Source organism: Perca flavescens, chromosome 14, assembly GCF_004354835.1.
Source record: "Perca flavescens isolate YP-PL-M2 chromosome 14, PFLA_1.0, whole genome shotgun sequence".
In the NCBI taxonomy this organism is placed as follows: domain Eukaryota; kingdom Metazoa; phylum Chordata; class Actinopteri; order Perciformes; family Percidae; genus Perca; species Perca flavescens.
Window position 1 is genome coordinate 33,336,886 of NC_041344.1, and position 20,872 is coordinate 33,357,757.

Below are 20,872 nucleotides of genomic sequence, written 5' to 3' on the forward strand. Positions count from 1 at the left end.
GTGAATGTCCCTCTGAGGACTCTCCTAACAAGAGGGAGTTTTTCCTCGCCACTGTCGCACTGCTTGCTCTTGAGGGAATTACTGTAATTGTTGGAATTGTTGGGGCTTTGTAAATTATAGAGTGTGGTCTAGACCTACTCTATCTGTAAAGTGTCTCGAGATAACTCTTGTTATGATTTGATACTATAAATAAAATTGAATTGAAAATACATGAAGTAACACTTAGGGTTTCCCCCAGTCTATTGTAAGCCCGGTGGCCCACCGTGCCTCAGTTGTCCTCCACCAGGCCTAAACCACTGGGAATTCTTTTTTTATGTATTTTAAGATGTTTTTTTAAAACTACAGTTACAGTGGGGTGGCTTGGTTGGAAACTTGACGTAACGTTAGTTTTTACTAATGACTTAATGTAGGGCCCTATGGCGTCTGTCTTAAGGCTGTACTCCTTAAAGACAGTGTCAAGAGAGGAGGATGCTGTCCAAAATACACTCCATCCTGGACAACTCCTCCCACCCACTCCACAATACACTGGTCAGTCTGAGGAGCACCTTCAGCGCCAGACTCAGACACCCACGATGCACCACAGAGCGTTGTGCCTGCCTGTGGCTCCTCCCTCTGAGTGTTACACACATAGGGCCCTATCTTGCACTCAGCGCAATTCCCTTTGTACACCGACGCATGTATCATTCCTAATTTGCACCCGACGCAGGGCGGACTTTTCCCTCCACAGACGCACGTCGGTAAATTAGGGAATGTATTTGCGCTCCCGGGGGCGGTTCAGCGAAAAGAGGAGGCGTGTTCCGGCGCAAATGTTATCTGGTGCTATTTTGCAGTTTCAGAAAACAATTCCGCCACTGACCAGGAAAAACCTGGTCTAAAGTCAGTGGTGCTAGTCTAAAGTCAGTGGTGCTAGTCTAAAGTCAGTGGTGCTAGTCTAAAGTCAGTGGTGCTAGTCTAAAGTCAGTGGTCCTAGTCTAAAGTCAGTGGTCCTAGTCTAAAGTCAGTGGTGCTAGTCTAAAGTCAGTGGTGCTAGTTTAAAGTCAGTGGTCCTAGTCTAAAGTCAGTGGTCCTAGTCTAAAGTCAGTGGTGCTAGTCTAAAGTCAGTGGTGCTAGTCTAAAGTCAGTGGTGCTAGTCTAAAGTCAGTGGTGCTAGTCTAAAGTCAGTGGTGCTAGTCTAAAGTCAGTGGTGCTAGTCTAAAGTCAGTGGTGCTAGTCTAAAGTCAGTAGCGCGTTATTCAGATGCTATTTTAGGGGCGCATGCTTGGCCATAATGTAGCGTGTGCACAACGCGCATACACTTCTCTCATCTAAACGGACGCAGCAGTTCCCATTTTTGCAAACCATACATAATTACAAAGGAAAATATTACTGAAAATGCGCTTCAGGTGTTTGGATCGGTCAGGAGGCACTTTACAGTACAATCCTCAAAAAGTCCCAGCATTCTTTGTGGCTTCTTGTGTTTTACACAACATTTCAATGAATCATGGATGTGACATAAATGAGGAAATATTAGAGGACTTAAGGAGACGTGATGTTGAACTACGGTGGGATTTGACACTACGGCGGAATCTGATCCGGGAGTAATGTGCGATGCGCTCCTGATGGAGCAGGTGGATGGAAATGCAGTGGGGGGGAAGAGGAAGGGGCACAACAGGAGCAGGTGGTGCGTTTGGAGGCCCACGCTCCATGGCTGCAGCAATCCTCTCCAGATTCAGATTTCAGTTTCAGATCGTTAAAATAGGGCCCTTAATGTCAAAACTGGACAGCATGCATCCCCACATCACATCTCAATTGTGTTGAACAATTATGTACAATAATTACTTGGCGGGATAATTTATCAGCAACATGTGCAAAATGTGTTATTTATTCACTGCTGCTACTTATTATTCACACTGTACTTATTTATGTTAGTACTGTATTTTTGTTGACATTGCACTTTATGTTGACACTGCACTACAATAGAATTTGTACAATCCATTTGAAACAATCTTTATAACCTAATCTCATTTTACTTCTAACGTTTTTATTGTTTCTTACTGTAGCTATGCTACTTTATACACTTATTAACTTGCTCTTTTTTACTCTTATTTTACCGTGAATTTCACTGTGAGCAACTGCAACCAATTAATTTCCTTGAGGGGATCAATAAATAAATAAATAATAAATAGGCTGATTCTGATTTTAGCGTTTTTAAATTCTCAATTTCGCGATTTCTTCCATGATTGTGTTATCACAGAAACTGTTGGGCTCTACAATAATGCTGCCATCAGTCTGGGACTGGCCCGCGCTGCGCCCTTGTTGAAAAAAAAAGACACTTGCCACCGGGCTAAACAACTTTTCTGGGGGAAACCCTGAACACTTGTGCCTCACCTTGGCTCCCGGTAGTCCTTTCCCTTCAGGTCCCATCTCTCCTTGCACTCCTGGTAAGCCAGGCAGCCCCTAATGATCAAGGAAAATGTGTTCATCCACAAACTTAAGTCTTTCTCACACATTGAATATGAGGATCATTCAACTGTGCTCCTCATTTTTGATGTCTGTTTCCTCTCACCTGTGGTCCTGGGAAGCCTTCTCCTTTCATTCCTGGCGGCCCCACAGGTCCAATGTTTCCTTTGTTACCCTGAAGGAAGAGCAGAAGAACAGTCAAAATACTGGGTGACAAACAGTTAGAAAGTATAAAAGATATACTGAACTGCAGGTGGGTATATTGCAAACATATTGTAATGTGATTTAACTGACCTCAAACATTCAGACCATACATTATTAAAGTATCGGGGAAAGTAATGAGGCGTGAAAGATAGATGCTACCTTCGGGCCAATGATTCCTACTCCATGTTCTCCAACAGGTCCAGCTGGTCCTACAGGCCCAGGATCCCCCTGTTTTTTTGGACAAGTGAACGAACAACCCACTATTATGGCTCATAATATAAGCAATACAATCTATATACTTATATACCCCCTCAAAATTGTGTTTTGTTTGATGTACAGTGCCTGAATTAGACCAAGAAAATGTGCCAGTAGCCTAATTCAGCAGTTGCGTGACATGATCATTGCATGTGTCTTGGATATATTTATATTCATGATGTATATTATAGGCATGAATCCGAATAGTCGACTATTCTGGGATTCAATTTAAGGAGCCTGATTCGACCAATCTCACAGCCTGAAAATGTGGTTATTAAACAAAAGATCATTCCATTTGGCCTACAGTATGTTGGGGGGCTGGATGTCGTATTTTGCATAGAATTGCTTGTTTTGTTTCCAATAAATCATGATATAGCCTGTATCAGCCTATTAATAATACTGTTAATTACAATTAAAAGTAAGGGTACTCATGTGGAAAAATCAGAAGTGCCAATACTTAGTAATGGTGAGTACTGGCCCATTTCAGGCACTGGTTATGTATCAGTAGACTTCAAACAGTTGTGGTTAAACAGATATGTCATTTTTCTAAATAGTCAAAGTTTATAGCTATAGCTACTAGTTTCTTTACACATTGTGACTCTACACTCGAAACAAACTGTATGATCTTCAAAAAAAAAAAAACTATTCAACAAATATATATGAGGAAGATCAAATTTGCCCCATCGACCAGCTACAGTGTACAACATTAAAATGCTGGATACATGTTATTGCATCTGTAATAATCCAATAATATGATATACTGTATAAATAACTTAAAGGGGTGATAGAATGATTATATAGAGTATTTCACACTGTTCCTTATGGTCTCCTAATGGGGTATGTAACATTGGTTGGGCTGAAAATGGCCTGGTTGATATTTTATTGGCCCTTATGCATCCCTGTGTTTTGGCCCTATTTGTAACAAGAGCTTTTCTTCCAAATATGGTATGGTCATGAATATTTAGATGAGCTGCGCGCTGATTGGTTGAGCAAATCCCCAATACACACACATTAGAGAAGCGACCAAATCTCATATTCCAGACACTGCAATGTTTAATTACCAAATTCACTTCTGAGACTTTATGTGAGAAATCAACTATATAAAGCTCAAATATGGGCCATTTTACGAACATTGATTGCTAATTGCAAATATGGTAAGACTGTGTGTCGGACTTCAGCGGCGGTGCTGCTGCTTCGCCGCCCGGCCAGCCTTCCTTCACAGACCCCGGCCTGCTGTGAGCTCCGTTAGGCTGGCAGCCCTGACAGAGCTCCAGGGGCCTGCAACTCCCCTCTTCCTGGTAGCTAAATGGCCCGTTGTGTGAGAGTGAGAGCGCGGTCAGCGAGCTTGTTACACCAGCAATCTCTTACCACATGTTACACACGTCACGCCACTTATACAACATCTAACTAAATGTCTTATAAAGATAACAACGGTGTCCGATTTCAAGTTAATGAATATTTGTGAAGACTAGCTAGGTGTTTCGTTAGCTGCGACTGTCCCTTCAATCCTAGCTATGTGTAGCTAGCTACAAATCACGGATAGTTAGCTTCATTTTCGGCGTAATTCCGAGTATATTTACAGTTTGAATTTCGTCACGCCACTTATACAACATCTAACTAAATGTGTTATAAAGCTAACAACAGTGTCCGATTTCAAGTTAATGAACTTTTGTGAATTCCAGAGGAATTCTAAGAGGAGGCTAGCTAGCTCCGTCCAGCCGCAGGCTCTAATCACATCCAGCCGCAGGCTCTATCAATGAGACTCGCGGACAAGAGGCGTCTATTTCACCGATCGTTTGTTTAAATAACTCAACACATTATAATTAAACACATTATAAGATTAACTGGAACCTGTGGTAACAGATTGCTGGCATAACAAGCTCGCTGACCGCGCTCTCACTCACACACACCTGGCATTAGAAGAGGGGAACTGCAGGCCCTGGAGCTCTGTCAGAGCACCAGCGTTTGGTAGTCCATTAGCCCACAAAACGGTGACTTTGCTTGGGTATGAAGTGCCGTGGGTTGCCAGCCGTAACGGAGCTCAATCGAGCTCACAGCAGGCCGGGGTCTGTGAAGGAAGGCAGGCCCGGGCAGCGAGGCAGTAACCCAGGCAGCACTGGCCGCTGAAGTCCGACACACAGTTGGACAAAATTTGCAATTAGACATACATTTTTGAAAACGGCCCATATTTGAGCTTTATATAGTTGATTTCTCGCATAAAAAAGTTTCAGAAGTGAATTTTGTAATGGAATAGCAGAGATCTGCGTGACCTAGATTCAGAAGACTACCTGATCTCAGGTCAGTTGTGTAGCCTATGTAAATATTGGGGCGTGACTGTTCTCTTAATACACCCACGGCTGTGACAAAGGTTCCGGATTTTGAGATGGTTACGTAAGCAACTAGCTTTGTTGAGATTCGCCCGTTTTCAGCGGCAGTTTCAAAATATGAGATTTTCATAGTAAAGGGGTGTCAATGGGATTTTGAGCTCATATGTATGTCCTATTTACCCACTGAATGGTCGTTATTCAACTATGACAGGGTAAAATCAATTTTGCATTCTATCACCCCTTTAACAACCAAATAATTTCTCTGAGGGGATCAATAAAGTATTGTGATTCTGATATATACAGTATATACACACACAATTCTGGTGCATAATTGATTACTTTTACTTCTGTTACTTTAATCTTGTCTTGTCGCACTTTTACTTTGTAACATCCTGCATGCAGAACTTTTACATTGTGGTATTGCTACTTTTCAGTGTTTCCTCTATGTTGATTTTATTGTGGCAGTGCGCCATGGCAACATTTCTTCCGCCACGGTATCAGAAATAGGGGAGACGCACAATAGTCACGGTTGCCTTTTAAATGATCCTGCCGACATAATGCACCAACCCCCCGTTGGTGCATTATGCTGCCGCTCAGATTGCAATTTAACAACAAGGAGAACTATTCAGAGGTTATTGGGCCCGTCCAAAACGCGGTCTAAGCTTATCAATGCATTTAAATGCGTCATATGTGGGAGTCATTCTCTAGTTGAGGGTACTTTCACGTCATATTTCACATGCATATTTTAAAAAGAAGCCTATATCTTTTGCTTTTTCCGTCAGTTCAGAGAATCGGTGAAGTATAGCTTTGTTGTTTTTAATAATTTTAGAACCGATCATCGAGAGCCCCACTCGGTGCCGTGTCTGCGCGTGTGTGTGTGTGCGTGCGTGCGTGCGTGTTGTAGTAAAGAGAGAGAATGGGAGAAGGAAGTTTGTGTGAGGTGGACCTGCTCACCACAGACCCAAATCTTCTCAGATGTTGCTACTGTCATATGCTGCACTGTTTCTTCATGTGGCACATTATGTTTGGCACATTGTATGGGTCACTTCTTATATCATAACAAGGTAATACAATGTGTAATCAAGTGATGACTGATTAACAGTAATGTAAATGCAAGTATAGGCTCTTAACCTTGCAGTTTTGCACAAATGTAAGACTCAATTTCTCCATTTCTTTGCACAAAACTCTCCAGAAAGTGCCATTTACCGGTTTATTTAAAAAAAAAAATTCCCGGGCATAACAAATCCCAATTTAACCCCTGCTTAGGCCTATTCACAAGATGTTATGTTTTTTTATTTGAATGTTACAGTATATGTATGTTACAGTTTGTTGGTCTTACCAGTGAAGAAGAATTAGTTTGCTGTGTAAGACAGAACGTGGTCATTCATATCAGACAATCGGACAGCGAGCAGGCATCTTTGCAAAGCCTGTAGGTCTGCATATTTAATACAAGTTTTGTCACCACCAAATATAATAATTTCTGCAGATAATGTAATACAAAAATGATAAATAAATAAAGTAGGCTATACTTCTTTCTCTAAAATGTAAAGTGTGCAAATATACAAACATATAAACCATAAGATAATACTGATACAGATTTTAAGGTGGAAGAAGGCAGTTGTGATTTTGATGACATGCTTTTCGAAGAACAGGTTGCTGTCCAAACTAACTCCTGATGGTGTGGATGTGTGAGGAGGGAGACAGATTGCATTTACAGATGGTGAAGCAAAAGTTTTGCGATGTTTTGAAGAGGAATTTGGGACCGATGATTTGTCACAGTTAAGTTTGAGAAAGTTGGTTTGCTTCCATGATTTAAATTTCACTGAGGCCAATGGTCAAAGTGGAGTGAGTTGCAGTGGTGATGGATTTGGTGGAGATGTAGAGCTGAACAACATCGGTAATGGCGTTACATTGTCAGGTGTCATTACATATCAGGAAATTATGACATAGAATAGTTGCCATACATTAAGTTGTGCAACTTAACTTTGAGAACTACATTTCACGCTGAGAGTGAGCTGTATAGGCCTATACGTATATATAAGTTATAATCAACCTATTTTCAGAGACAGTGAGAGAGTAAAAGAGGTGCTCAACAATCAGCTGTTTTTCCAAAGTCAGCTCTTTAGGCTGTATTTTCATAGATTTTAATCTGCTTTATTGCAATAAATTCTGTTGATTTTGTTCTGTGATAGTTTCAATTTTGTCCTTTGTTTTATAGATATTTATAGAGTCACAATTAACATCACAAGAAATGGAGTTAAAATGCAGGAAAAAAGCTTTAGTTGCCTATGCTGCAACAGTTTGGCACAGAGATGAATCAGAATACCTTGCCCTAGTCATCAGTTTGTGGTTGAGGCTACATAGTCCATATTTGAAATTATATTTAAATGTAGATGATTGTGAGCACCATGCATGTTTAACTGTGCAACAATATGAATGTCACCCATCACTTGATCATAGGACTAAGCTTGTCAGTCAGCGTGGCTGTTTGTTTTGGCTGTGTGTGTGTTTGTGTGCGCCATCACCTTGGATCCTGGTAAGCCACGCCCGGCCGGTCCAGGTGGGCCCATCATCCCTGGACTCCCGGGCTCTCCCTGAAAATAAAGGGTTCATTAATAAATGACATCACGTGGTCAGCAGGTAAATGCATGTGTCAAGACAATCAAAGCAAAGCTAACATGTACCATGTATTTTTTTAGACATACTAAAACAGCTACTGATCTCTGCTCAGTGTCATGCTTTACATGTACGTGTATGTGACAAATAAAGTACCTTTACCTTTACCTTTTAAATCCTTCTGACAGTACTTAGGCGTAAACTGTATTTAGCATACCTTAGCTCCAGCAGGTCCAACGGGGCCTGGAGACCCTGAAAGTCCCCTCGCTCCACGGTCACCTCTGTCCCCCTGTGGAAAAACACCTGCACATGACGTCTTACATCCCAGCATGTCTGGTACTGTAATAGGAAGGTATATGTTGAATTCCAAAGGAATCACTGCTACTTAATACAACAATCCAGTAAGTCAACGTTGCATGTACCTGCGTAAGTCAGCAAGGACATTATCAATACAGATATGTAAACATGTACTGTACCCACTTACACAATTCCAAGTAACTACTTGCGTACGAGCCAGTTTTTACAACTTGCACCTACAAGGAACCCACATGCAACGGCTATTCATACAAAGCAACTTTGTTCATGTTAAACAAACAGCTATCAGGATATCCTCGTGGATTCTGTAAATAATACCTGGGCAGTGAGTATGCATTACCTTTTCTCCCGGAAAGCCTTTGCCCGGTGCTCCCTCTAGGCCTCGCAGACCTGGCAACCCCATCTCTCCCTAGATTAAACAGCAGACCGAGCCGCATCACAGCATTAAACCAACATGTGCAAATAGCGGAACACAAACTGCTTTGTGACGCGTGTGTCAGAGCAGGGAGCAACATCCTGCTGGCAACTTGAGAAGGCCTTCAGCGTGGCTCTTTAAAGACAACATGACTTTGCATCTTTACTTCCTTGATATGTCAATCATGCTGAAGCGAGATGCTGAGGTGGGACATGATACAGAGAGGGGTCATTTTATGTTAACTCCTACTGTTTTTTTCCATTTCCTGTTTTGTCTCCTGACTTATTTCTAACTATAGTAAATCCAAGTTAAAGTCTGGGTCCTGATTGGTTCACACAGTCTGCTATACATTTATCAGAGCTGGGAACACCTGAAACCATCAGGGTCACCACAGATTAAAAATACCATCTTTGGAGCAAAGTTACCTAAGGGCTAGGTGGAATGTAATTAAGTATATTTATCTTTTAGTTCCTGTAACAAAGTACTTTTACTTCCACCACTGCCTAAGGAGATTAGCTATCTTTTAACTTGCTCAGCTATCTCACTGTGTTTGGTGTGAGAAATGTCCTGATGCTAATTCATCAGTACGACGATGCAGGTTATCAAATGATTACGGTCACTCAATCTTTCTCTGGAAGCTGAGTTTTCACACACAACTACATAATGATTTAATTTCAAATAATCATCTTGTTACACAATGATGGGCCCATGTCATAGATCCACTGTCTTCCAGAAAGGGACAGTTTTGTTTATATCTTTTTATGACTACCCATTTCAAAATATAGAAAGTAGGCTACCTAACTGTTTGGTAAGTGGGTAAGTTCCATATCTGAACTGCACTCAAGCCAGACTGGACCATATAACTTACAAAACGTACAAAATGTGAACCTTTGGCCTTCAGTCCCTGACTCACCTTAGGCCCAACAGCTCCATCCTCCCCAGGAATGCCAGGTATCCCAGCAGCCCCATCGGGCCCGGGCTCTCCCTGGAAAAACCACACATTAACTCAAAACTCCTAGGTCCCACTGTGCTTTTTCACTGAACAGGCTTTATTTACAAGGGGAGTTTGGTTGTCCTACCTTTGGTCCTGGTTCACCAACACCCCTATCTCCCTGAGGTCCCGGCTCTCCAGGGAAACCCTGGTCACCCTGGGAAACCATATAAATCACTGACTGATCACATCAGATGACCAGCAACAACAGAAAGATGCTTTAGTGCTCCCTAGCTGGTGGGTAAATCTAAATATTTGAAGATTTTACATCTTAAAGCTTTGGTGCGTAACTTTTTGATATTAATGAACGTCCATTTCATTCAAGCCGTTGTCAAATGAGTTGCTACAAAGTTAATTAAGACTATCAGCTCCACACAACTCTCTCTGGATTTCTTAGTATGACTATGTTCAGAAGATTCCGGTGACTTTCACTCACAGAAACTCAAGTGAAGATAATGTCCTCTGCTGAAGAGTCCATCATGTTTTTTAATCCTCTGTGTCCTCCTTGGCTACTACCAACTGTGTGGAGGGGGGTGGTGTGTGATCACGTAAGGCTTGTATCATGTGGACACGCCAACAGTGTTGTTGTCATTAGTTGAATTCCTCATGGGGGGGGACAGAAACTACGCAATATAGCTTTAAAGGGAAGGGGAAATGATCACAGAGACTGCCCAGTTTGCAGACTGACTTCCTGCTTTCACCTACCACACTTACTCTCAGTCTTATGGTGCAATTAGAGATTATTATAGACATTTAAATGCACTTATAATTTCAATTTCACCTCAAAAGTGATTCAGTTAATCTGATTGCTCAATTCAATTTTATTTATAGTATCAACTCATTATTGGAGTTATCTCAAGACACCTTAAGGATAGAGTAGGTCTAGACCACACTCTAATTACAGAGACCCAACATTTCCCCCCAAGAGCAAGCATTCTTGAAAAAAAAGAATATTGTATCTTCTTTCAAATGTTACAGTGTTGCTTTAAAGCCATGTATTATACTGTATATTCTCCTATCTCATGAATGTCAGATAAATGTATAAATGACTGAACAGGGTTCAACGCTAACTTTTTAAAGTGGTTGCCGGCTTGGCAACCAGGCATCAGCTTTTGGTTGCTGAAATTGACAATACGGTTGCCATGTTTTAAACTGCCTATATTTGGAGCAATTCATTTCTTATGTAACTATACCACACATTCAAACTCACAAATTGGATCACTGTTTTGAGTCACGGATCGGATCAATTTTAGGATCAGCATAAAAAAGGGGGGAATTTAAATGATTATTAAAAATGTAATAATAATAACTTAATAATTACTTCTTTCACCTGTAAATTGCTATTAAAAGGATCAACATAAGGATGGCAGAGTTGCGACGGTTCCGCGTGAATTCCCTGCTACTTGAAAACAAAGAAGATGGCTGCTGCTGGTGAACAGTGGTCTTCTGGAAGACTTGGAGTTCAGCTTTTCTTTGAGAAAAGAACAAAGAACGGCACTGAAGTCATTCTTAAAAAAGGAAGATGTGTTCAGAGTTTTGCCGACCAGATACAGAAAAAGTTTAAATCTATCAACTAGCGTTGCTCTGCCTGGTTGTGGCGCTATCCTATTGCGTGCAGAGGTAATTTGAAAGACAACCGTTTATCCCGCCCCTCGGATTGAGCCCTGACAATGGTGAGTTCCCAGACCCAACATCTGGATGTTGGTCTGGCTTGTCAGGCTAGTGACCAGTGCTAGTTTGTGTCTTTTAGCTCTTAGCTTTTAGCTTTAGCAGCCGACTGTTGTACATCCCGCTGTTGGAATTCTCTAAAGTGAAATACAGACACACTTTTACACCGTTTAGCTGTCAGAGTTTTAACCGTGTATAATCCATTTACTACTTTAGCTAACGGTAGGCTAACGTTACCTGCTGTGTAACGCGTTATTAGTTTTTACTAGCGTGACATGCAGCGATGCCTCAGTTTCCTCTAACGTCTGTCTCAGAGCATCAGAGAGCAGCACAGACATTTAGGTGGCACCGTAATGAGGCACTAAAATCTGCGTTGCTATTTCATCCAATATATACCGGGCACCGGTGCCATATTAGCACCGGATTTTAACATGTGCCGTTAACATGAACAGAAAATTGCGTTGCCCGTATCTTTTCAAACGCGCATGTGTGGAAAGCCGTCGCACAACAGCTGAAATGTGTTGCGCACAAACGTAGAGTTTAAACTTTATGGAGACAACCAAATAAAATATTGACTGCTTTTGAATACATTTTCCAGTTTTCTAAGTTTTGATTTGTTTTTATATATAAAAAAAACACAAATATTGAACAGGTGGTTGCCAAAGGGGGCAACCAGAGGCCAGGAAACGGTTGCCAATTGACTCAGTCTGGTTGCCAAGGGCAACCGCTACTGTCGAAAATACAAACGCCACAGTGTCACCTCTCTACTACCAACCAGGGGTGGGCTGGCATTGGGTGTGGGGGGGTGGCGTGGGACAATTAATTGAAAATGTATCAACATCGAAATTCTGAAGATGTTATCAATTTTTCCCATGACGATAATTTAGATAATTTATTCCTGTTGATAGGCCTGCTTTCTCCTTAAAACATTCTACCATGTGTGTAGTCACGTGACTTCCCTCGGACCAGTCAGCTGCATGGAAAGCATAACTGAGGATAACTCAAACACAGAGTCTGATTCAACTGAGCAACTTGTGCCCCAAAAAAACACAATGTCTGTCGTCTGGAAACATTTTGGCTTCAGAAAAAATTATTTAGAACAACGTGATTAATTATAGTTATTCATCGAGGTAGAATGTGCAATTAATCGTGATTTTGATTTTAGGTCCTATCATGCAGCCCTATGTGGGACTACAGATGGATGTGCTTTGTATGTTTATGTGCTTTATGTATTTTAATGTGGCAATGTTTCATGTTTGTTTAAAAAAAGAAAAGCCCTTCTAGGGACGGGCATTGGAAATTAGCAATAGCCATAAAAGCTGTGAATCTGTACATTGGGAACGTGTCTATGTCGAAGCATCTGTCCCTATTCAAATACACATGAAATGAAAAAAACTGCTACTAACCTTTGGTCCAGCTATACCCAGTCCAGGAGGTCCTCTGGGACCAGAAGGCCCAGGTGGCCCGTGGTCCCCCTAAAGACAGAGGGAAACATCACAATTCAAAATACAGCTACACAAATGAAAGGCTAATTAGGGGGAGCAGATTCCTAACATTTTTATTGGCCTTGCCTTATCTCCTTGCATGCCTGCCCCTGGAAAGCCCACCAAGCCTGGCAGCCCCGGTGCTCCGGTGTTCCCCTGAGGGCCAGACAGGATACAGGTCAGACAGGTCATCCGTCACAGCATCAGAGGGTTTTTACCACACGCGTGTCTGCGATCCCAACCGTGTTTAACCGTACCTTATCACCTTTGTATCCGACTCCTGGGGGTCCACGGCTGCCTTTGGGACCCTCATACCCCCGGTCGCCCTGCAAGAAACACACGGGGAGGGTTAGGAGAACAGCAAGGCCCAGGAAATAGCAAATCATATTGGCATATTAAGACTCAAATCATACAACTATAATCTGAATGATTACAATAATGACATACGTATCTAGGCTTGTAACAATTATAACATAATTGTCTAATTTTTTTTGAATAATCGTAGTTTCTTTGTTTAACCGCAATGAACTGCTAACATTAGCTAAGGTCTTATGACATATGGATGGTAATTGTTGATTTTGTTTAGATATGCCAAATTGTAATTATAACCCTAATCCTAAATGATTATCGGTCGGACTACATATTTTTATTATTTTAATTTTTTGTTCACATGTTCATAGCAACAAAAATGACAAGGGGGGGGGGACACTGTTAGAAAAGTTTAATGATAATAAAGAGGCACAGTTTACCTCATAGACTGTGTATTTGTGTTATTACATTATCTGGGTCACATAACAGTGATATAACTAAAACATGTATCCTGGAATTAATTCAAAACTTTAATTTGTAAAAAGAAATACATTAATACAACTTTTTAAAATTTGACTGAAAGAGAAAATTATATTGTTAATTGCAATTATTTCTGTGACAATTGTACAGCAACATTTGGAATGTCACAGACTACAGTATAGCAGTTACTTTTGAATACCTTCCACATAATTTCTGATCAGGTGGCTTCTGATTTTCTAACACCTATACCACAAATTATAAATAAAACAGAACTTTAAAATTAGTCTTTCTTCCCTCTATTTGTGTCACATCTCATATTTTGTGAGCACTTTGTCATTGTTTCAGGAAATGTGTATCCCCGTGCATTGCAGACAATCTTAAAGTGATGGTTCGGAGTAATTTCACCCTAGGGTCCTTTGCACCATGACCTCGAACCAAACAACCCCCCAGAAGCTTTTTTCACCTGGTCGAACATTGGGAGATTTAGCGTTATCAGCTGAATAGTTTAGTGCAGGCTAACAGAACCTTATTTAATCATTAAATTAATAAATATTTTTGTTGTTTGTATCTCTTTTCGGTGTTGTAATTTGTAGACGTCCCTAAGCGCTCTTACTACCGGTAGCAGTAGCAACAGCAGAGAGCAAAAGCCAACAGGCAAGTGTTATTTACATAAACTTCTGGTGTACTTAAAGGTGCAATATGTAATATTGTGTGTAATACTGGCAGCTAGCGGTTAAAATAGTTACTGCACTACCAATTCCTCGGCTTAGAATTACAATACGAAACGCTAAAAATACCACTACCTTGCCGACGGAACACACTTCATTGGCTTAGAATTATGGCAACAATCGCTAAACACACTGCAAACTCACAGTCCTCTCTTTCCGATTTACAGCCCCCCTCTCGTGGCTTAAAATAACTCACCGTTGTCGGCTCCAGCCGCTAAACTACACGTTGTAAACAGCCATGGGCTGCTTCCTCCGGTAACGTTAGCAAGGTTAGCATGGCGGCGTTAGCCAGGACCAGTCAGGATCACTTTACTGGCTATGTCTCAATTGTTTTTGCGAGTAACCAACTCGGTTACTCTAGCTATATAATTCAATGTGAGTACACAAATGTTGAAATGACAAAAAATGCCCATCCCTAGTAGCTGTGATAAATTAGCCTGAAGCTAATGCTTACCGGTTCAGGAGAAAATAAGCCAACTCTGCGTCCTTTTGGGATCCAAGCTGTCTCCATCTTTCAAATACATCTCCAATATTTACCAGGGGGTTGTTACGTCTCTGGTCACGCAACTGTTAGAAACATGCCGTTTTCTTTTTTTATGTCATGTAGAATCTATCTCCGTTGATCCTGTTGGTTTGTTTGCTGCTTTCATGGCTGTACTACCGTTACAGCTGTAGCGCGCTGGGTGTACGTTTTTACAGGTATATCTGGCAACCCGGCCTGCCTGTCAAACTGGGTCGTTGATAACAACACACAGATCAAAACATAAACGTAAATTCCGTCACGGAATGTAAATTTCCAAAAGAAAAAATACTGAAATTAGCATTGTTGTCAGAAAAGATAGTATTTCAGTTTAACATGTTTCCTTAATATCTGATAAGGCACTGGTGTCATTTTTGGATTTATTACAGTACAAATATTACATATTGGACCTTTAACAACTTTCCAATCCATCGTTTTATGAGTACATAACCTATTTATACTACTTTAGAAGTTTGGTATAATTTCGGGCATTATTAGTGGGGTCATTTACGAGATACAAACCTGGGTCCATTAGCGCCTGCACTAAGCTATTCAGCTGATCACGCTAACTTGTCCAATGTTAGACCCAGCTGAAAAAAGCTTCTGGAGGGGTGTTTGGCTCGAGGTCATGGTGCAAAGGACCCTAGGGTGAAATTACTCCGAACCATCACTTTAAATAAAGGATCGATAAAATGACACATGCTAGTTATAGTGAGCCAGCTTGTCCTGGAACTTACCTTGGGCCCTGGGAGACCCTCACCCGAAAACCCCGGCGATCCTTGCATCCCTGGTGGCCCTGCTGGACCCTAAACTCAGCAACACAAAGAGAAAGATCAAATGTTGCATTAACAAATATATTATTATATTAGTAATTGTAAACTGGAAGGACTATAATATTCATGCAAAACAATAATACAAAGTGGCTGTAAAAAAAGCTGCACTGCCAACAGTAACTTATGTGGTTTATAGGGGGAGGGGGGGTAACATGAATTTTAAAACTCCGCACCAAAATGGATGCTGCAAGTCTTTAAAGTATTTATTCTTTGCGCAGAGAAGGTTCAGTTCATCATGAGAGTCTGGGAGAATGAACAGAGTCTTGGAGAATCACTTGCTTATTAACCCTCTAACAAGCTGACAGCACTGGGGAGGGGGTCAAATAGACCTTTTTCACGGCAGACATGTTGACATGTCAGTAGGAAAAGCACAGGTGTGTTCAAAACCATTACTGATGGCTGCATTCCACTTAGGAGAGGTCCTGGTATTGTGCATGCTGACTCACTGAAATAGCTTACTGGGACACTTGATGGAATAGAGCCATCGTTAAGGTTATCAATTTCAGCTGTGCTTCTCCTACTATGACAAGTCAACATGTCTGCTGTGAAAAACAGCCCTTCTAACTATCAGTCCATCTGACCTCTGACCTCCAAATCTATGACCAAAATTAGAGGTAGAGAAAAGCCAGTCTCTGCACTTTAGATAAACAGAAGAACATAAAGTTAGGCCATCAGGGTCCATACATCAAAACAGAGGTAAAGAGTTCACACAGCTAAAAATTAAAAAACAGTCAATAGTAAGATATGTTAATAGACAAATATGTGATTTTCCAATACAGAAGCCCAATACAAAGTGTTTGTGCTATGCAAAGCATTGAAAAATGACTCAGTTACTCAGTTTGTGATTTAGTATATAAGACATGTATGGAAATGACATCATTTAAATATTTTTTAAATAATTGTATATGTTCCCCAATTTTCCATTGTACCACTGGGTGTAAAATCCTAGAGGGGATCTCATCAGACAAAAAAAAAAACATTTGTGTGGCCAGGTCGGCTCAGTGGGAAGAGCAGGTGCACATATACTGAGTAGCTTATGCCTCGACGCAGAGGTCCAGGGTTTAGAGAGTCCTGTGATGATTTCCTGCATGTCTTCCCCCTCTCTCTCTCACCTAGCTGTCCTGTCAATTAAAGGTGGAAAAGCCCAAGAAATAAAAAAAAAAAAAAAAAAAAAAAAAAATCACTTTGGGTTAGCGACATAATGTGTTTTTCCTTTATAAATCAAAACTAGTGTGTATATGTGGCCGGTTAGCTCAGTTGGTAGAGCGGACGCACATATGCATTTCCTGCTTGTCTTCCCCCCTCTCTCTGCATCTTTCATATCTCTCTGCTTTCCTATCCAATAAAGGCAGAAATGCCCCCCCCAACAAAAAATAAATCTAGTGTGTATATGCAGGGTTTTTAACACACCCACTAAAAATAGGGGATAGACACCTTTTTTTGGTCTGGTGCGTCACATTCAATCTCAAAAATGCACCGGAAAACAGGCTCAGTAAAAGTAGAAAGCAGCACGGAGGCCAATAAAAATGTTATGGAGGTTACTTCTTTTTTATATTGGTTACTTATTCAGTTGCCCTTTCAAATTCACTTATTTGGAACGATGTCCGAGCGTCGCTTGCAGAAAGACGGACCCAAGCCTGCGGAGTAGGGCTGAGTACGGAATTCAATATTATTACATTACATTTATCCAAAGCGACTTACAATTGCTATATATCAGAGCACGCCTCTGGAGCAACTAGTGTCCCTAAGCAAGTGTCTTGCTCAGGGACACTTTGGTTGATGTTTCGCATTGGGAATAAATCCCGGATCTCCCACACCAAAGGCACGTTATATCCACTGTGCCATCACTACCAAACTTTATAATACTTTTAAGGCATCGACTGAATTGCCTCTAAAGCAGGGGGCTTCAAAGTTGTTTAAGCCAAGGACCCCTTAACTTAAAGACAGACAGATCAGGGACACCCTACTACATAATATTGTATAAAATTAAGTTGCATATTAAACTGGGCCTACAATAACATGTAGGGTGGCCTAAAGTCTTTATACAGACCTTTTAAGTGCATTTAATTAAAATGGTTGGCATGGTTTTATAAATCATTTAACGTTAAACATAAATGTGGCACAGTGTTACTTAGTATTAACTGTATCTGTGGATGGTCTTAGTGACCTTACCTATAGGCCAGTGTGTTTTTTTTCACAAATAGGCTTTTATATGTGGTAATAGTATGTTGGATTCATGTTAAGACATTTTAGTATTTGAAAAAACAAATATAAAAATAATTTGGAGGTCCCCCTGCAGTGACTCGAGGCCTCCCTGCAGTGACTTGAGGCCCCCCTAGGGCCGATTGTAACCTTCCCCACTGCAGACAAACACCAGATGTTAAAGTGTTTTTTGTCCAGTGGGAAACGGGCTTTAGTTTTGTCAACTCACTGGTGTCCCTGGTTCACCCATACCCATTGGTCCAGGAGGACCTGGTCTTCCTTGGTTTCCCTTGTCACCCTGAAAAATCAAGTTTACAGATTACAGATAAACTAAAGTATACAAGACACACATTGGCTTTCTCGCAGATAGACAAGAAAATGATGTAATCAAATGCTAAACCAAACCTAAATGTACCTTGGGACCAGGGAACCCAATGCCATTATCTCCTGGAGGTCCAGATGCTCCCCTCAGTCCTCGGTCACCCTTTTACGGGAGGGAAAAAGACCTTTACAAAAAAATATATATATAAAGAAATATATATATATAAGAAACATGACTGTCAGTGTTCTTACTTTAGATCCAGGTGTCCCCTCTGGACCCTGGTCTCCAGTTGCTCCTCTGGCTCCCTGAGATAGGAACAAAACAGGAAAGGGCAAGTAAATACATATGATTCCATAAATAACATAAAAGGAATTCAATTTTAAAGAAAAACATAAACTCTTGCATTTTCAATATGAAGAAGTAGTTGATATTGCTGGTATCTTCTGGGTTTGAGATACACAAATCGGGACATTTAGCGTATTTGACAAACTTTGCCTTTATCGCAGAGTTCAAACAAAAGGTAATGTAAGAGCTGTGGGTTTTTTCTTTTTCAGTTCCCCCTTATTGTTACTGCCAACTCTCTGGGAAGTGTGTGTCTCACTGATACACAGATCCCTCACTGGCTTCCCACTGGCTACGACTGCAGGGGGGTAGGGGGGTTACTGTTTTGATTACTGAGAGTATCTTCAACAGCACCACCCAAGTGTACATAGTCATTATTAGGATTAAATGGTTGGGGTTAGGCTAAGGATAACAGTTCCATATAAGTTATTAACTATGGGACGTTAAATGTGATGCAGATAACCAGAGATATTGTCATTTTTATGTTACACCTTTTTCTTCCTTGTGAAAAACCTGGCGCATTACCCACAATGCAGCTCGACCAACATCAGTTCGGTCGGAGGTTTTGGTTGTGGTGCGGCTACATTAGCCGCTTCTAGCTTAGCTTAGACCGGTGTGTTATGCTAGTAGTGGCTAATGTGTTATGCTAGTAGTGGCTAATGTAGCCTGCAGCAGAGATGAGCAGGGCTACAGAGGTTTTGAGGAAGATCAATCCTTTCTCCCCACCCCCAAATGTTTAAACTTGTAGGCTTCAGACCCAACTGACACTGACTCAAGTGACATCAGTTAAGGCAATTTATCAGAAGGCAAAAGGCTTTATATAACTTCTTTCACATATGCAGTAGTACTTTCCAACACCTGGAGACAGACTAGATGTGTAAAATCAGCGGAGTTCCCCTTGAAAGGGATACGCCACCGTTTGTTGAAATGGGGCTTATCATAGTCTCCCCTAGCTGTAGATAGTGTCTACGTCTGTAGGATTAAAAGATAAAATGTCTTCTCCTAAAGATAAAAACCCCATTCACAGCGGTGGAAGCCCGGTGCTCAGAAGCCACACCGGCCGCTACCAGTTCATGTCGCTGACCAAGCCGTTGAACCGGTCCTAGCTGTCGCATCTCCTCCAGCGGCAGGGCTCTGAGCCGGCCATGGCTCACCTCCGAGCATCAGAGAGCCCCACATGGTGCCGTGTGTGTGTGTGTGTGTGTGTGTGTGTGTGTGTGTGTGTGTGTGTGTGTGTGTGTGTGTGTGTGTGTGTGTGTTGTAGTAAAGAGAGAGAATGGGAGAAGGAAGTTTGTGTGAGGTGGACCTGGTCACCACAGACCCAAATCTTCTCAGCTGTTGCTACTGCCATATGCTGCACTGTCTCTTCATGTGGCACATTATGTTTGGCACATAATGTGCCAAACATAATATGCCACATGAAGAGATGGGTCACTTCTTATATCATAACGAGGTAATACAATGTGTAATCAAGTGATGACTGATTAACAGTAATTTAAATGCTAAATGCCTAATACCTGTTGATACTACAACAATGCAAAGTATAGGCTCTTAACTTTGCAGTTTTGCACATATCATATAAGATTCAATTTCTCCATTTCTTTGCACAAAACTGTCCAGAAAGTGCCATTTAACAGTTTATTTTTCAAATTTTTACCCCCAGACCTCCCTAGGGAGAACGCCCCCCACATAACAAATCCCAATTTAACCCCTGGTTGTGAGTTAAAGTGAGCCAACAAAAGACAAAAAAACAACCTAATTACTTGCACTGAGACAAAAAATGCGTTGGCCCACCTATCTACAGTCAGGGTAGACCGTGATAAGAACTATTTCAACAAACTGTGGCATATCCCTTTAAGGTATGTCATCATGTTGATTCTACTTCCATTCAGATCCCCTTAGACTAGAGACAGTTGAAACTTGGGCTGAGCATCCATCCATCTATATCTATCTATCTATCTATCTATCTATCTATTTTTTTTTTTTAGATAGTGTAGATCACATGTGTCAAACTCAAGGCTCCGGCCTCTTCAAATTTTTATCTGGCCCACATATCAATTTTGGCCCGATTAGTTGTGCAGTCCACCAAAAAAGTCAGTAAACTGTTTTTCACACTGTAATTATGTGACACTCAGAGCAGATTTTGGCAGATTTGCCGACTTTGAGCCTCAGAAATTCCCACACAACCAGAGAGTTTACATATTCAGGCTGTGAAACAGGTTGTTGTGAGTTGGCCGTGTGGTAGCCTGCTTTTGAAAATGTAATCTTTGTTTTTCATGATTTGCTAAATTCTATGAAGGGTTTTATGTCGACCAAACTGTATGGGAGAAAGCTATATGAGACATGCAATAATACAAAGTTATTTGACTTTTTCTGTTATAATAAAAGAAAATAAGGTCGGATTCGAACCCAGGCCGCTGCC

At 41.1% G+C, this 20,872-nt stretch overlaps 1 protein-coding gene across 1 annotated transcript in view; it reads right to left on the reverse strand.

Annotated features, from left to right (window-relative positions):
- col28a1a (collagen, type XXVIII, alpha 1a) overlaps window positions 1–20,872 on the reverse strand; it is a 60,990-nt gene that overhangs the window by 17,878 nt on the left and 22,240 nt on the right. Inside the window, exons 11-25 of the mRNA XM_028596604.1 lie at window positions 18,360–18,413; window positions 18,202–18,270; window positions 18,016–18,084; window positions 15,489–15,557; window positions 12,972–13,040; window positions 12,802–12,870; window positions 12,637–12,705; window positions 9,651–9,719; window positions 9,485–9,556; window positions 8,497–8,565; window positions 8,059–8,130; window positions 7,751–7,819; window positions 2,803–2,871; window positions 2,546–2,614; window positions 2,368–2,436 (exon numbers count right to left, since the gene is read on the reverse strand). Coding sequence (XP_028452405.1) covers window positions 2,368–2,436; window positions 2,546–2,614; window positions 2,803–2,871; window positions 7,751–7,819; window positions 8,059–8,130; window positions 8,497–8,565; window positions 9,485–9,556; window positions 9,651–9,719; window positions 12,637–12,705; window positions 12,802–12,870; window positions 12,972–13,040; window positions 15,489–15,557; window positions 18,016–18,084; window positions 18,202–18,270; window positions 18,360–18,413 — 1,026 coding nt within the window. The remainder of the gene's footprint in view (window positions 1–2,367; window positions 2,437–2,545; window positions 2,615–2,802; window positions 2,872–7,750; window positions 7,820–8,058; window positions 8,131–8,496; window positions 8,566–9,484; window positions 9,557–9,650; window positions 9,720–12,636; window positions 12,706–12,801; window positions 12,871–12,971; window positions 13,041–15,488; window positions 15,558–18,015; window positions 18,085–18,201; window positions 18,271–18,359; window positions 18,414–20,872) is intronic.